The sequence below is a fragment of the Aplysia californica genome, unplaced genomic scaffold, assembly GCF_000002075.1.
Source record: "Aplysia californica isolate F4 #8 unplaced genomic scaffold, AplCal3.0 scaffold00069, whole genome shotgun sequence".
Taxonomy (NCBI): Eukaryota; Metazoa; Mollusca; class Gastropoda; order Aplysiida; family Aplysiidae; genus Aplysia; species Aplysia californica.
Window position 1 is genome coordinate 1348964 of NW_004797339.1, and position 18500 is coordinate 1367463.

General features: G+C 39.8%; 1 protein-coding gene across 1 annotated transcript in view; it reads left to right on the forward strand.

The window, feature by feature from the left end:
• Window positions 1–18500, forward strand: part of LOC100533349 (cytoplasmic fragile X interacting protein) — a gene marked incomplete at its 3' end in the record, with an annotated part of 113925 nt that overhangs the window by 28654 nt on the left and 66771 nt on the right. The window contains 4 exon segments of the mRNA NM_001204643.1: window positions 3749–3865; window positions 5118–5195; window positions 6404–6618; window positions 16404–16551. Coding sequence (NP_001191572.1) covers window positions 3749–3865; window positions 5118–5195; window positions 6404–6618; window positions 16404–16551 — 558 coding nt within the window.

The window sequence follows — 18500 nt, forward strand, 5'->3', positions numbered from 1 at the left end:
GAGTAAACATAATCTCTGGAATCTTTTGATTCTTCAAACAGTTCAAAGATACTAGCTCTACGAGTTGCTGGACGTTTTTGCCTGTCAGATGCTATTTTGGTCACTGGAGAGGTGCGGGGGTGTTTGGCAAAAAAAAAATTACAAAAAAATAAATTCTTGGCAGAAAGAACGAAGTTAGTTTCAAACGTAAGGGAACTAGCTGCACTATTTTTACAACAGCCCAAGATCGCCACTGTGGTGATTGTTTCCCTTGAAAAAAATTATTGTGTCAGTATCACCACAGTGATGATTTCGGGGCTGAGCCATAAATGGAAAAAGATCACCACTGTGGCAATAACGGGGTTGAGTGAGTTAAATGAATTACTGACCCTCTTTGAAATCAAAATTAATTTCGTCATTCAGGCCCTCCAGAACAACATATACAGCTTGTTATATATTGATGACTTTCAGATCCAGAAATCCTCAAATAAGATATTTGGGGAAAACCTTGAAAATTGGGCAAATAAAAAGGGTTTCAAGTTTTCCCGGTCAAAGTTGGTTGCAGTGCTCTTCTGCCGACTCGCAAACGAGTACTACAGCCAGATTTGATGTTATACAGGAAAAGGATTCCTGTCCAGGACCAGGCTCCATTTCCTCAGAATAAACCTCTTTGACAGAAAACTAAAATTCATACCTCATATTAAAGACCTTTAACGACAGGAAGGATGATGTATGGCCACATGAATAAACCACTGGTCAAAGATCCAATCATTGAGTTGAGAAGGGGAGATCAACCCATAACCTTCCAACTTAGAACACATGTACCCCTCAATTAACATCTCAACCGAATTGGAGTAAAGCAGTCTGCTGCCTGCCCACTATGTGACTACCCCTCAGAGACAGTGGAACATCATCTGTTCTTCTGTAGAAAACTAACTGATTTAAGGGGGTGTTTTCTTCCCAAGCTAGCCCACTCCTCTAACTGCCTCTACTCCTCAAGACAACAATTAGAACAGACATGCAGCTATTACAGAATGGCGTCATGCAGAAGAGTTAACGATCAGATGCTACTGGATCACTAACAACAACAACAACATATTAAAGACCTTTATTTGAGGAATTAAAAAGCTTTAATCATATTTACAAATTCTATATCATCTGGAGTGGGATGGGGACTCAAACACATCCTCCACCTTTACTGTTCCCTTGTCTGATCCAGATTGGACTACAGCTGTCAAGTGTATTTACCTTCTTGATGTTGAAAGTCAAGCTCCTTATAGTTAACAGAGTACCCGATACGGCAAGACCTCATATATTAGCAATGCCAATGAAAAATTGATTTTTCGCTTTAGCCCTTTTTTATTTGGTACCTAAGAAAAAGTTTTTAATTAAAAGAATTATGCTTTTTGAATTTGAAATTTAAAGAATCGGTTCATAAATAAAAAAGTTGTGGGGTTGTAAAGGTCGGCAAAATATGGATGACCCACTTATAGGAAAATACTCCTTAAAAGTGGACCACGTAACTGCAAATTATGTGAGAAAATGGTTGATATCTCAGTAATTAATTAGAGTGTTAGAAAGAAACTTGGCTTTCAATGTGTTTTTGGGTGGAGGAAATCATTTCTGCAGTCAGATTAACTAACCATTTTGTAGTTATTTTGTTATAATTAAAATTTTAGTTTACATATTACAATTTTGCGAAAAGGGGGTGTCGGGATGAGAGCATTTTATTTATAGCGCCGTATCACAAGATGGGGTCTTTAAGTATATGTTGGGAGCATGACTAAGTAATGGCAAAGCTTTCTTTGATGACTTTAGAACCTGCCGACCATAAAATATAACTCAATTCAATCTAGCATGCAGTGAAATTAACCTTTTGTTCCCGTTGAGATGCAAATACCCCGAGGCGAGATAAGCTTACCATGGAATACCCCCATTGTGATGTTACAGGGGAACAGAGAGAAAAACAACCGGATGCGCGAGCCCGCCATTGTCCTATTTGAAGTGGCCAGTGAACGGGCTCGGAATAATCGTGCAGGGATTTGTAGGTCACATACATTTGCTGAGGGAGTGAGGGGAAAATGGCTGGTCTCCGTGCAAAGTGCGTTGTACAAAGGGGTAGTGGTGCATTTATGATAAATTCTAAACAACTGCTTGACACAAAACGTTCAAATTTGAGGACGCTATAGGGGAAAGATAGATCTCTTACCTTCTTGAGGTTGAAAGTCGAGCTCCTTATAGTTTACGGAATACCCGATACGAAAGTGTTTCTGACACAAAAAATATAGGTTTTATCCACATATCATTAATTTGCCCTATTTTGTGATTGGTTGCCAAGTTTCATTCTTATTGGTCCAGAAATAGAGCAGACCCAGTTTGAGAAAGCTAGTTACATACGTTACGATCCTATCCAAAAATACACCCACAAATGGGGACCAAAATTTTGCTGCACGTAGAAGCCCAATTGGCATTGCTACATTTATATCTTAAAAATGCAAGATCCAGGACAAAACTAAGGCCTCCGCCTCACACTGGGGGCTTTCCTCACTTTTCCAGTGGAGTCTTCGGACCGAGGCCATCATACCATTTCTGAAACTCAGATGAAAAGAACTATCACTACTCTTCTCAATAACACATAACTCAACGCCATTTTGTGTCGATGTGCTTCTCTTTACTCAAATAAACAAAATTTCGGATGCGATGCTGATTTTACCTAAGGAAATATATGAAGCAGCATGGTGAAATCAGGTGCTCGTCAAAATAATGAAATCCAAGAAATTGGCATTTTACGGGGAGTTTGGAATTTTTTTCCGCATTATTGGTTTTTGGCTCAACGCCTTGTATGTCCATTCAAAAACACTTTTATGTGTAGATTTTATTGACAAACGTTGGTTAAAGGTACAAACAATGTAATTTTGCAGTTTCCAAGGACTCTTAAGCTATGGAAGCTACCAAATTTTGGCGGTCATTTTCTCGCTAATTTTATTTCTGAAACCGAGTGACCCCCACCTCCTTCAATCGCAAATATCTTGACTTATATTCAAGATAATTGGATATTTTGTCCATCGAAAGCAAGACAATTGAACAACCTTTGAGATGATACCAATAACTTCTTATGCCCAAAAATTGACGAGCACCTGATTCCACTGCGTCGTGACACATATTTTAAAAGTACAAATATAAAGAATTTGTTCGCTGTCAATGATCCCAACAGGATTCTGTATTTTATGAAGTTCATTGGTCTTTACAGAAATCTGAAAATTTGTTATTTTAAAAATGTAAATGACAGTTTTCACGTAAAATTTTTTACCATAGAATTGGTAACTTTATCATAAAATAAAACCAAGCCATGCAGTGAACTAATGTGAAAATAATCAACTTGTTTCTCGCTTGCTCTTATGACCTTATCTTGTTTCGAGCACCGTAAAACTCATACCAAATTATATAAAAGTATTTAAGTTTCTGATGTGTACGCATATATTTATTTCGCTTGGTTTTGAATGGTTTGAACTAGCTTAGTTTAGATGGTTTTGTGTGAATTAGCATGGTGATATTTGGTGATAATGTACCCCCTCACTTTTTATAAGGTATCCAAACAAGGATTTCAGTGGTCAAGCCACTATGTATATGCATTCCGTGTTTAGGTCTGAGGCCATACGTACGGCTTATAATTGGCTTCCACTTAATAAATGGTGTGCTTGTCTGACTGATCTGCTGTTCAGCTACAAAATTGGATAACTTTTCTCCATGTCTTTACTTTACTGTTCAGGTAACCACTACGATGAGAGAGGTGCCACGGTCAGATCAAGAGAACAGAGAGCTAACAGAGTTGGCTTTGAGAGGCCTGCAGTTGTTGTCCAAGTGGACTCAGCAAGTGATGGAACTGGTAAAAACACCCTTTGAAGCTTTTGTGTGAACCCTACTTCTCATGTAACTTCATTTAACAGATTGACCTTATCCCTTGTTGCTTCAAAACCTAAAATGGCTATTTCTCTTCATGCTTCATTTCACAGATTGGTTACTTTTCTACTTGCTTCGTTACATAGATTGATAATTTCTCTCCTTTCTTCATTACACAGATAGATGCTCTAGAGTGTAGACATATACGGTGGTGTCCAAAAGAAACTTGAAAATGTAATAATAATAATTAATAATAATTGCATTTATATAGGGCATATCCATGCTCAAGAGCATGCTCTATGCGCTTTACAACTATTATTACCCCAACAGACCCTCTGAGAACACTCTGAAACTTTCTCGGCTTCCGCGGAAGCATACAGTGCAAGCTGCGGATTTCACGTGCTCAAACACTATCAAACTGACAAGATCGTTCACTGTCTATAACCGGGTACCCATTTCCACCTGGGTGATGAGAGGAAAATTTGTGCAATGTGCCTTTCCCAAGGACACAACGTCAGGCCCCTGACGGGATTCGAACCCACGACTTTGCGGTTGCGAGTCCAAGAGCCAAACCACTAGGCCACCGACACCACTCAATCACCTCAATATAGGCATAAACACTCTTTTACATTTCTTTGATTTCGCCCAATTTTGCCAAGCCTGATTTTTTCAAGGTCAATTTCTTAACATAAATGAAATATTAATGTGTTAGATGATGCAGAATTTATTTAGCTTTAAATTGTTATGCTGCATGAGTGGGTAATGTAAGGCTTTAACATGATGATTGAGTGATTACATTTTAAAGTTTCTTTTGGACGCCACTGTATGTAGTTTTTTGTTTGTGAAGAATCTTATGTTTGGAATTGGCAGGAAAAAATGAAATAACTCGACAGATTCTCATCTTGCTTAAGCACACAGACTGATCTCTGGTTTTTCTGCAGTTCCAGGTTAAAAGTTTTTTGTGAAAGGGAAGTGGTTGTGAAGGCATATCCTTCCTTTAATGATAAGATTTAGTGTATGGTGTGGATTCGGTTATTTTGTTCTATTTCCGTCGCAGACTTGTGCCTTAGTTTATGAATATTTATAAGGCAACGTAGGTTCCAATCCACATGTATGGTATTGTATTTTGTGCTTGTGACAATTTTTCTCTTTTTTCCCCCCTCAAATAAAGATAAACAGTGGATTGTCCTCCATATCCTGAAATCTAATATTATTTTTTTTTGGTATCTTATCACCAGTATTCTTGGAAATTGATGAACCCGACAGATCCTCATGCCAACAAAGATTGCCCGGAGACAGCTGAAGAGTATGAGAGGGTGAGTTTTTAACATTTGTTGTTTATCAGTTGGCACTTGTAAAAGAAAGACATTCTGGGTAGAAAATCCATAATTCTTTGCCTAAGGTTCGTGACAAAATGTGGCAGTAGAAAGTCCAAACCAAATTTTATTTCCTCCTTGAAATCAGGGTTTAACGCTTTTAATGTCTTTACTTTTATTGCAGCTCAATGAATTTTAAAAAACTTACAATATTTTGAATTTCAGGAAAAACTTGGTTGTAACACGAAACTTTGCTACTTTGCAAAAGTGTTATGTTTAGATTTGTGTAAAAAGCAAACAATTAAATAGAAGCCTAACATTATCACTTTCAGGACGCCGGTTTTGAACCAGCTTTACACCCAGAGACGCACGATTTCTGGTGAACTTTGGAAGTCTGCCATTTTTTCCCCTTTTGATATTTTTAAAGTCTGTTTTCGCTATTTACACATTCAGTATTTGGATTTTGTCTTAGATCTAACCCAATTTACCTTGATATATTCCTAAACTTGCCAGGACCCCTACAAAAATGAGGTATGAGACCAAACAATTTTTATTCCCTCTAAGTTGACAGTGAAAAAGTTCAGGAACAAACAAGATAAACCTACAACACAACTATAATGCAGCTAAAAACACATCACAACACAATAATAAACATAAGTCCACTGCGTGTGATGAGGAAATTTCCATAGTGGCTGTGTTTGACACAGTCTGCTTTTTGAATGGCTATAGCTCGCTTAGCCATAGTGTATTGTAATGAACTATCGGGATCAAAGGTTTTTGGTGTTTTCTGTAGTTCCGAAGGTTTCTTTTGTTTTGCAAGCAGTGTCTACCCCCCCCTTCTCCCCCCACCTTCCCCTTTCCTTCTCTATGCCTTTGTGTACGTTACATTTATACTTGGAGATGACCCGTGTCCTTGACACCTCAGGGAAGAAGACTATACATGGCAGTATTATTAGTTTTTAAGCTAGTTTACTAATTTTATCTTTATTGATTGCTAAAATATATGTTGGTGGGTGAGTAGCTATGGGGTTCATATGAATCGGATCTGGTATTGATACAGTTTTGTTAATTAGCATCTATCCAAAAATAGGGTTGAATTATTTTGAAACTGAGTATATGATGTATTGCTTTTTCTTGAACTGTGAGCACTTTGATACTGCCTTTCTTTGTGTCTACTATAAACTATATTTTGTGTGCTCACTGTGTAGGCCACACGGTACAACTACAGCCGTGATGAGAAGTTTGCCCTCATTGAAGTCATCGCAATGATCAAAGGTCTGCAGCTCTTGATGGCTCGTATGGAGACTGTCTTCATGGATGCCATTCGACGGCATATCTATACAGAGTTGCAGGAGTTTGTGCAGCACACGCTGAGAGAGCCTTTGCGCAAGGCAAGCAAGAAGAAGACGGAAATCATTCGAGTGTGAGTTGCTGATGAATATGTATGTGGGTAGGCTTCATGCTTAGAAATCCATCTGAAAGGCTCTTTAAAGAAATCTAAGCCATTGTTGACTTACGCCCGCTACGAAGAAATTTAAGCCATTGTTGACTTACGCCCGCTACAGCATGCTCTATGCACTTCTCCATCATTATTACCCCAGCAGACACTCTTTTACAGCAAACAGACCAACCAGCTTGAAGTTCTGTTATTTGAGGAATTAACTCGCCCAGCCTCAACGCCGATAATATCGGTATACGCGCACAACACTCCAACCCTATCGCCGACAGTATCAGTATGGAAAATTTCGCTCTCGTGACGGAAAACACGACGTGTGAAGCAGACTATAACATAATTGAAAGAGTGACCATTTTGCGTTTTAAACAGACTGACCAGAAGTGCAAGTCCTAACTTAGAACAAAGAAAGCTACATTTGTGAACCATGTGAGAGGGTGCGAAATTTGAACACACTTCCTTTCTTCGCTTTTTATTTACTTTTTAACTCTGCATACAGACCTTTTTCCTCGGAGTATTGTATAAAAAGTATGACATATTTTGCCTTCAAATTTTCAATACTCACAAATAAAGGTTTTAATAAAATGTAAACCAAATTTGGCTAGGATGTGTTAAAATTTAGTTTTTTTTTTTTTCAATTTTTCAAAAAGTGGTAAAAATCTCTAGGGAGAGTTTACGAACTGGAAGTGTTAGCCTAGGGTTAATCTTCATAAAGAATATATTTGTATAAAAGGAATAAATGTGTTCGTGTGGCTTTTGCGGAATTTGTATAGCTTTTAAAAAAGTTTGAGCTGTGTGAAAGAAAGATTATTTTTTTAAGCTAAGAATTGGACAACTGAAAATCCACAAGTTGAACCTTTTTTTTAAAGTCGGGTGACAACCACAATGTTACATTCAAAATGTGAAGAATCCAAAACCTTTCACGAAGAAAAAAAAAAACGGTGTTCAAATCTTTTATTAATGCATAAGTTATGTAGCAAAGTCAATCCCTGCACGTAGTGCCATCGCGCGTGGAGGCTATGAACTGATTTACAAGGGGGGTACCCTCTTTTAGCTTCAATGTAGGTATGAAAATGACTTTGTAGAGTCTTCATACTTGGCAAACAATCAGGGAAGAGGTCAAACTAAAGATCTTATTCTGTTCGGTTAAAGTCATCATAAAACTTGCTGTTCGCCACTTCTTAAAAGTGGAGAAGGTTTTTTAACTCTCTGAAACGAATGAGGAGACTTTGAATCCACACAAGGTGTAAACATAAGCATACCTTTATTTTCTTGTGTAGCCCATATTTACATGTTCGTTGGAAAGGCGTTCCAATCTGATTCAAAGTTAGCATCATTTCAAAATAAGGGCCTTCTGCACGGCTCTCTTCGTCAGCCGCGGGCGGGAACCTCTGGTTATCAATCGATGCCGTGTCATATGACTAGACTGCTATTTCTTGTTGGATATGAATATAAGAGAAGCTGGCGGGGACCGAGAAAGCCCCTTTCATGTTGTGATAGCATTTGTACTCCCTTATACTTAGAAAAAATTGTAGGCCTAGTTAAACATTGAAAGTCGAGGTGTGGAGGCAGGGTTGTCAGATGATTTGATTAAAGATGAAATAAAAGTAAGCTTTTTTCAACATTTACACTCCAGAGTCATTAATTGACACCCTCCCCTCCCCGGCAACATTTGCGGATGACTGAATTCCAATGAAAAATGAGAGACCTGTAGATTTATGCTGTTTACATAAATTTATTAGAATCTTGATATTATTACTAGCTTTAGACTGATCTATCGTACAGTATAGACGAATGGGAAATTTGTTGAGAATAGGAAAGATAAATTCTTAAAAACTAGATGTTTACAGTTCCAAGGAAAGAGCAAATTTTACAGTCACTACTAAGGGGATAAATAATGCTGCTCCCCACACCATGACGACAGAGTCCATAAGACACCAGGAATATATTTCTGCAGAACTGATCATTGTTATGGCCAAGGTGATTGTAAAGCATTGATCTGCATAGCCCAGATAGCAAGTTCTGAATCTTACCACCAGAGATTCAATCATTTTAAGTGAGACATTAGAGAAGTGGGAATCATTTGCTTGACTGTAAGGTACAGAAGCTGATGTCAGGGCAAGGACAGCAACAGCCAAGATTGCAGTGTAGGCTGAGTGGTTTAGTGCTTCACCCTCTATTGTAGAAGACTTGAAAACATGTTCAATTTCCCCACGACGATGATTGTTTACAAAGTACCTCTGTCTTTCTGCTGGGACATTGTATCCCTTTCAGCTCAGGTTGGCCCTGACAGGCAGGGTCAAAGTTAAAGCAGCCTGCTTCCTAGATGATCTAAATCGTATAGATGGGGGCATAAACATCTACAATCTATTATCTATTTGTGGTGGCCGAATTTTGCTATTCAAAAGGCTTTTTAATGGCTGCATCGATCGACATGGGGTTTTTGCCAAAAGATTCTTTAAAATATTCTCCAGATCATGACGCCCTTCGTTTTTTCAGTTTTGAGACAGTTTCGCAGGGAAAAGCTAAATTTCTTTATTTCGCTGATCGCTTTTGTAGGCCGACGCTTCTGTCTCTGTAATTTTAGAAAAGGAGGTTTCGGTTCACTAACCATGCGCACTGTTTTGAGAGTATAGATCTAAACCAGTGGTTTTCAAACTTTTTTCTCCCACCGCCCCCTTTTTCACCCAGCCGAGTCCCAGCGCCCCCTACTCCGCCCCAACCACCAATCTGACATAACGACATGCATAATATAATAACAATCACAAATAAAGAGAGAGCTCAAACAGCAGGGTAGAAAGTAACGTGCCTAAATTCTAATGATTTAGTTTTGAATATTAGTTGAGTCACAAATCACCATCATTACAGAGTTTTAAAATAAGCGTGTATGAGAGATAATAAAACACATTTTTCTCCAATCTTATGCAAGGGCATTGAGAGCAAAATACTGTCATTTTATGCATATAGTTGTCATCGGTACTAAACGACCAGTGTTATTAACATCAATAAAAATAAAACATGTATTATCACATTTACAGAAGCAAAACACCAAGAAAGAAAGAAAGAAATAAAAACGCCCGTAATCATTGGTTTGAAAACAGATTGACAATATCTTTATGAAACGTTTTCTCCCATCAACATGCTGCAATAAAGTTGCCTGGAATTTGAATCAAATATCTCCATTGTAGAAAATAAAAATATTGTTAAGTTGTTCAAATGTGAGAAACCACACGAAAGAAAAAGTATGCATGGATCTTAGTCTGTAATTATCACCATCATCATCATCATCATCATCATCATCATCATCATCATCATCATCATCATCATCTTCATCATCAGTTTCATCAACAGTGGTAGCACATGCACATAAAAAACTATGTTAAACAAGTGAATGTTTTGCTTTTTAAAAAAAAAGGAAGAAAAAAGACAAGAAAAAAAGAAAAGACACATTGAGATATCAAGTAAGGGTAAACTACGGAGTAAGCATGCGCAAATAAGTTATTGACACTACCCTAATGGGAAGGATGGACCTGCTAAGACGGAACCAACTTATCAACATCAGGTTTCGGATTGGTCAGTAGCAGACGCAAATCGCTACGCTTCGTCAGCAACCTTGTCACTGCACTGAATCCCCTTTCTACTAGATAGGAGGCGGGAAAAGAGATGAACAACAACTTGATCTTTTCCCACAGGGAGGGATATTTGTCTTGCACAACAGTTTTCAACCAGAATGACTGGTACGGCTTTTTGAACAATGGTTAGATTTCAAAGTCACATTTCATCGTCAGAAGCTCTTCTTCAATTGCTACTTGCAAGTTATCTTCTGTTTCAGTGTTCAATGGGTCCAGTATCCAGTATGGAATTTCCAGTTAAAAAATATCAGGAGGCTAAACCTTGTCTTCATATCAGCGTGCAAATCTCCGAGGTGGTTGCTATATATATTTGTAGTTCCTCGTCAGAAATGCGCCCTTCTTTCAGTGTCTTCGTCAAGCTAGGAAACTGAGAAATTTTCTTCTGCCAATGTTTTGGGGGATCATTTCCAATTTCGACAAGAATGACGAAAGCCTTGATCAGATTGGTGTCATCCCCCTGCAGCTGAAAGTTGAACTGGTTGAAATTTGTGAAAAGATCTGTGAGGAGCGCAATGTTGTTCTTGTGTTCTTTCAGTTTATTGCAGAGATCAATGTCTGTTTCTTGAAAAAAAAACCAACCTCCAGCACAGAGTCAAACAGGCAGAACAATAATTGTGTTCAACAGTTTCCTTTCGAGAGCCACCAGAATTCAATGTGCAAAAGTAAGCATTGAAAGTACACGTCATTTTCAATCTCGAGTTCAAAGTGTGGACTTTGATATTGTTCACACACTTGATGCCAATGGCCAGTGTGTCATGCAGACTATCATTCAGGTTTTTTACAACCAAATTCTGTCTGTGAATGACACAGTAAATAGTAAATACTCCATGGACTAATTTCTTCAAGAAGTTAATAAATCCACGTTTCCGACCAGCCGTCGACGGTGCCCCATCTGTTGCACAGGCAACTGTATTGGTCAGAGGGATCTGTTTCTCCTCGAAAAATTCTTGGACCACTTTGAAAATGGACTCGCCTTTGGTATCTGTTTCCGACATTTTCGCAAATAACAATTCTTGCATTATTTCCTCACCTTCTATGAACTGATATCCAGTTAAAGGCTGAGCTCACGTCCTTTCAGCATTTTACACAGTGATTCCTCAACATTAGCTGACATCTCATCTAAACGTTTTTGAATGGTATTTGCACTTAGTGGGAAAACTTTCAACACAGACTCCGGGGTGCGTTGCAGGACAAGCTGACCACCTCTCTTATCGCAGGCAATATGAGGTCCTCACCGATAGCATGGTGTTTCCCTGCCTTTGTAATTAGCCGAGATATATTATATGTTGCTCGTAAGCCTTCATCAGCTTGATCGACGTTGGCTGCAAACATCGGTTTCACTGATTTTCATTTCTGAAAATTGATCTTTAGAGTTTTGAAGTATGCCACATCTTTGTCAGATTTGTCGTGATGAATCTTCTTTATATGGGATTTGCGGGCTGGGAAAGAAAGTTCTTAGTTATTAGTGTAAACTATGCCTAAGCTATCAATTTTTGTTTTTGTTTTTGTTCTTTTATGTGGCTTTTTTCCCCTCATCATTTTTTATGTTGCGTGTCATGAAAATTTCCCACCGCCCCCTTAGCGCCCATCAGCGCCCCCCAATCGCCTAGTTTCGCCACAGTGCCCCCCAAACTCTCGCAACCGCCCCCCTGGGGGCAGTAGCGCCCACTTTGAAAACCACTGATCTTAACCTTCTAATTTGTGCATCTCTATCTCTCAAGATTTGTTGCTCCATTCCAGTAGAATGTAAATATCATAGACATAAGCCAATGACTTTCGGCTGACGTCAATGCACCGATCATTCCTTTCATCGAAAGGGGGCTCAGCTAGTATAATTTACAGGACAATGTATTGTTTGTGCAATTGTAGGATAGGAAAATATTGTATGTTACACAAATTTTCAAAATATTTTTTGCTGTGATGTTGCGTAAAGTATGCTAATATATGCTAATGAGATGACTTATGATGCCTATAAAATTCGTGGTCATGACTGTTCAGCATAAAAAGTTATGGTAAGGTGCCAAGTTTCAACGCTGTAAGCAGATTAGTTCAAAGACTTTGTCTTTCAGTCTACTGAGGGTTGTGCTGGCTTTTGCTATTCATAATGGCGGTCCTGCAATGGAATGCCGGCGGAATCCGACCTTCCATTGCAGAATTGCAACATTTACAGGCCACACTGTGCCTACGGGTGGCCTGTATTCAAGAAACAAAATTCGCCCCGGCTTCAACCATAGACTTAAGAGGATTTACTGCGTACCATCACATTCACACGGAGAACCAGATTGCTTCCGGTGGTACCACCATCTACACCGACAACCACACACTCCACAGACAAGTACATCTTAAAGCGACCCTCCAGGCTATTGCCGTACGGGTCACCCTGCACAGACCAATCACGATCTGCTCAGTTTACATCCCACCAAATTACCCCCTCAAAATAACCCAACTAAATGACTTAAAGTCTCAGCTCCCAAAACCCTTTATTTTACTAGGTGATTTCAATGCCCACAGCCCCCTTTGGGGAGACAAACCTATAGACCAGAAAGGTAAAATAATAGAAAACTTTTTATTTCAAAATAACATCTGTCTCTTAAATGATAAATCCCCAACTTACAGAAACAGAGCCACTTATGGCACTTCATCCCTTGACCTCACTTTTTGTACCCCTGACCTAGTCCCAGATCTTGAGTGGTCTGTGCTGGATGACCGTACGGACCATTTCCCAATTCTTCTAAAAAACAATAGCCTCCAAACGACCTGATCCCAGAACGCTTCAACTTCAAAAAAGCAGACTGGGACGGGTTTGCCAATCAATGTTCCCTGATTCTTAATCCCAATTTCGACCACAACTACAATAAATTCCACGAAAAGCTTTTAGAAATATGCCACAAACACATAGCAAAAACAAAAACAAAACCCCGGAGGAACAAGATCTGGTTCTCTTTGGAATGTGAGGATGCAGTAAAGAAAAAGAAGGCAGCGTATCGAAAGACCGTCAACAACACCACCATAGAAAACAAGATCAATTATTTAAAGGCTCGAGCTGTGGCACGTAGATGCCTCAGGGAGAGCAAAAGACAATCATTCCAAAAATACATCTCCAAAATCAACAGCCAGACACCACTCAACCAAGTTTTCAAAATTGCTAAAAAATTCTTAGGTAGACGCACAGACACCATTCGGCACGTCCAGATGCCGGATGGAACAACAGCTGAAACACAAGGAGACATCGCAAACACAATTGCTACATCTCTCGCCAAAAACTTATCCCAAGCAAACTACAACACCACTTTTCAAAACATCAAAACTAACAGAGAAAAACAACACTTAAACTTCCACTCAAACAACACTGAAACCTACAACGCAGACTTCACAATAGACGAACTAACATCGTGCATCTCGGACCTGGGCGATACAGCCCCAGGACCGGATGACATCCACAACCAAATCATTAGACACTTACCCCCAGAAACACTCACACTCCTACTATACATATACAACGACATGTGGCGGTCGCACTCCTTTCCGGAGTCTTGGCGTCTCGCCACTGTCATTCCAATACCCAAACCAAACAAGGACCACACACACGCATCCAATTACAGACCAATAGCACTAACTCTTGAAACTAATTGAAAAAATGATTCACAGGCGACTCATGTGGTTTCTGGAAAGGACGGGCTCGCTGAGCGGTCTCCAGTGCGGATTCAGGAAAACTCGATCCACTCTGGATCACCTGGTCCGCCTGGAGACCTTTATACGCGAGACGTTCGCTGAAAGAGGCCACACAATCGCCATCTTTTTTTACCTAGAAAAAGCCTTCGACACAACCTGGAAGTACGGCATTCTTCGAGACCTGCGCGCACTTGGCATACGCGGTCACCTCCCTGCCTTCATTGGCAACTTCCTGAAGAACCGTTCCTTCCAGGTTCGTGTCGGATCCTCCCTTTCAGACCCCCACCAACAGGAGGAAGGAGTCCCCCAGGGGAGCATCCTTTCTCCTCTCCTATTCGAAATTAAAATAAATTCCATAGTGAAAACCCTCCAAAACAGCATAGACAGCTCGTTATACGTTGACGACTTTTTGATATGCTGCCGTTCGAAAAATCCTCATTTGAGATCTATGGAAAGGCAGCTGCAAACGCAGCTGCACAAACTCGAAACGTGGGCAAACAATAACGGTTTCAAGTTCTCCCCGTCAAAGACGGTTGCAGTACACTTCTGCCGAACAGGCAGACGTGTGCTGCAGCCGGATTTGACACTATACGGGGAAAGGATTCCCGTCCAGGACCAAGCTCGTTTCCTCGGCGTCATTTTCGACAAAAAACTCACATTCATACCACACATCAAAGACCTTCGTGTGAGGTGCCAGAAAGCGTTAAACGCTTTGAAAATTCTATCGAATCCGGAGTGGGGCGGGGACTCAAAACACCTTCTCCACTTGTACATCTCCCTTGTCCGGTCCAGGCTTGACTACGGCTGTCAAGTCTACGGATCGGCAAAACCACACGTCTTAAAAATACTAGATCCAATACAGAACCAAGGACTCCGCCTCGCTCTGGGGGCTTTCCGCACTTCTCCGGTGGAGAGCCTCCAGGCCGAGGCCAACATACCACCACTCTCACTCAGACGCACACAACTCTCACTACAATACGCAGTTAAACAGAGCTCAACACCGGAAAATCCAGCGCACAACAGCATTTTTAAAACAAACCCAGAAACCATAAACAAATTCCAAAACAACGAAAAACTCATCAAACCCTTCGGCCTCAGAATCCTTGAGGACCTCAAGAACTTACACTTTTCCAAACAAGACATCCAACAAATTCTTTTCCCCGACCTCCCTCCGTGGCACCTCACCAAGGCAAAAGTAGACTTACAGCTGACCACACACAACAAAGAAAGCACAAACACCAAAACTTTTAAAGCAGAATACAAAAAACTAATAGATAAATACCCCGGTGCGGAGCTCATCTTCACGGACGGCTCCAAAAAAGACAATGAAGTGGGCGCCGCAGCCCTATCTCCCAACAATACACACCAGAGGAGACTCCATCCTGAAGCCTCCATTTTCACTGCGGAGGCCACTGCCATTGACATGGCACTGGACTCTGTAGAAAATTCTCCTAACAAATCTTTCCTTATCCTTTCTGACTCTCTGTCTTGCATCACCTCACTCACAAACTACACACTCTTACACCCAAAAATAGTTAGGCTACAACAGAAAATTCATACACTATCCGAAACAGGAAAAAACATCATGTTCGCATGGATACCCAGCCATGTGGGCATCCGAGGAAACGAGCAGGTAGACGAACTGGCGAAGAAAGCTTCATCCCTTCTGCTGGGATCAACGACAAACACTCTCCCACAGACTGACTTTAGAAATAAAGTCAAAAAGTACACCTCCAGTCTGTGGGAGAGCCAGAAAAATAATAAACTATATGAAATAAAACCCAAACTAGAACAGCGAAATCCTTCGGACCTCTCCAGAAGAGACGAAGTCATTTTTACTCGATTGCGCATCGGACACACGGCCCTGACCCACAATACCTCCTACAGGGAGAAGAGAAGCCGTTCTGTGTCGGATGCGACACAGATTTTACCATTAGACACATTTTAACAGAATGTCTAGACTTTGGAGAGATCCGAAGGAAATATTATAAATGCAAGAAATTGCAGGATATTTTTTCCGTCGTTGTTCCCAGCAGAATTTTGAATTTTATAAAGGCCATTGGCCTTTATGGCAAGTTGTAAAATGAAAAATGAAAACGTACTATTTAAAATTTTTATTGTTACTTATAAGAGTTGTTTTAAATCACAAATATATTTACACTAAATTTTTATATTTTAACATTTTAGAATTTTAAAGTCAATTAGTTGACCAGTCGTGGAGTGAACTTTTGCGAAAGTAAACAACTTGTGTTTCGCGCGCTCATATGACCTTAGCAGTTGCGAGCGCCGTAAAACCCTATACTATATACACATACATGATTTGCTGTTGATCCTGATTTTTTTCACCAAATCCCGATTTTTTCTCCCTGAGATCCTGATTTTGAGATTTCATAGAGTGGCAGGTCTGCATATTCATATGCTATGTGTCTGGTTTTTCGTGGTTCTCTGCAGCATCATCATGTCTGTGCGTAGCACCTGTGTGGACTGGATGCGTGGCACGGAACCGCAAGATGATCCTGCTCTCAGTGGAAAAAAGGATCCCAGCGATGGGTTCAAAATTAAAGTGCCGCGGCGCAATGTCGGACCGTCTTCCACTCAGGTTAGTAATTGCAGAAGGTCAATGATTGCAGCAAGGGACATTCGCTCGTCAGTTGGTTTTTACTTAGATGTTGATGTGCTTCCTATTTGTCATTGAACTTGTAAACATTTTTTACATTTCTTTTCTTTATGCTACTACTTTTTATCCTCGTCTTTCATTTCCTTTTGTCATAACTGCTATGACCATAGTTTTGTTGATTGTTTACTTTTCCTTCAATATAGAAGCACAAAAAGTTTAGTGCTGACGTCCTGCTAAGGGCTGATGGTATGTATAATGACACCCTTAACAGAAAAAGAGATAATTGGTTTCATACTTTCTAAACATTTTGTACTTCAGTTTCCATTTTATTCTAAAAGAAGGGAGTGAGCTAGGCCACCAGAGCTGATTTTACAACATGGATCAATGGAAGCATTCACTTTTCCACTCGCTTTGGCAACTATTCTTCTTGTTTGTTGTCTAGCTCTGTTGTATGTTTGGATAGCTCAAGACAGGCTTTATGTCTTTAGTGGTTTGGTTCATTTTGGTGTAATTTAGAGGTGTTTTTTTTTTCTCAACTCTTAACTCTTTTAACCCCATCAGACGCTAAATTTTTTAGTAATGACTAAGCCTTTGTTTTCACCATTCAGAAGTTGGAGGCAAGCTTTTAGGGTTATAATGAGTTACAGTGCACCAGGTTTAGAAGATTGTAGAAAAAACTCCGGGAAACAGTGGAAAAAAACTCAGGGTTTAAAGAGTTAAACCCCTTGGGACGCTTGGAACGTCTGGTGGTAATAGACATGTTTCCCATCGACGTTGATAGCGTCCGATACTACTGACAGCTGTTTTGTTTCCTTTAGTGTTAATTTTTGCTTGTTTTTCGAAACTTTTCCCGATTTCAGTTTTGTAGTAATTACTAAGCCTTTGTTACCGCATTTTCGAAGTTGGAGGCAAGCTTTTGGGGTTATAATGAGATATAGTGCACTAGGTTTAGGTGACTGTAGATGAAACTCCGGGAGACTGTGGAAAAAACTCTGGGTTTAAGAGTTAAGTCATGGAAATATGGAACGTTTCAGACTTTTTTTTTGAGCATGACAGGCTGAGAAAAAAATCGAAAAGATTAGAACCATTCCAGGCTCGGAGATAGAAATTGTAAAGGTTCAGCTTCTTAGGTAGAATGTCTTACAAGTATCAAAGATCAGGATAGAGAATTTATTTCAAAGTTTAAAAGAAGTATTGGAAAGGCAAATCGAAAGTTTAAGTATTTGATACTTCTGGAATAATTCTTGCAATGCCAGTTCTTGATCTTGAAAAGTATTTGATCTGTATCTGACTGGCTTTACGGGAAGTCCCACTCTATGTAAGTAACAATCATCTTAACGTCTCATGCGTAGCTGCCAACCAGCACGAAAAACTATATTAAATAGTATAGAGGGTTTGAGTATGGAAGCCCATTTGCTTGTTGGAAAACATAATATCTGTTTTTCAGTATTGCTCCTCATGGACCCACTCAGCCTGGTTTAGCTATGACAGGCAGGATTAAAACAGCTGGCTTCTTAAATGACTAAAATTATGTAATTAGGGCGCTAAACACTTGAAACTACTGACAATTACAAATTTGCCTGTTTTTTAGTGAGAAAAATAGATATACAGGGTGACTGTCACTAGAATTCAAATACAGTCAAACCTGTGTAAGACGGCCACCCATTGTCAAAGAGAAAAGTGGCCGAATAAGACAGGTGGCCGTCTTAGGCAGGACTGATCAAGATGAAGAAAACAAATTATTCCTATCAGAGGTCCCAATCGAAAGTAGCCGCATTCTTGTTTTTGTTGGTGTTGGTGGTGGTGGTTTGTATTTTGTTTGTAATTTTTATTTTGTTGCTGATTTCGCAAAAGGGTGACAATAAAACGAAATGTATCAGACGAGGAAGACTGAGTGCCATGTAAAAACAAACTCATGGGTCGCCACCACT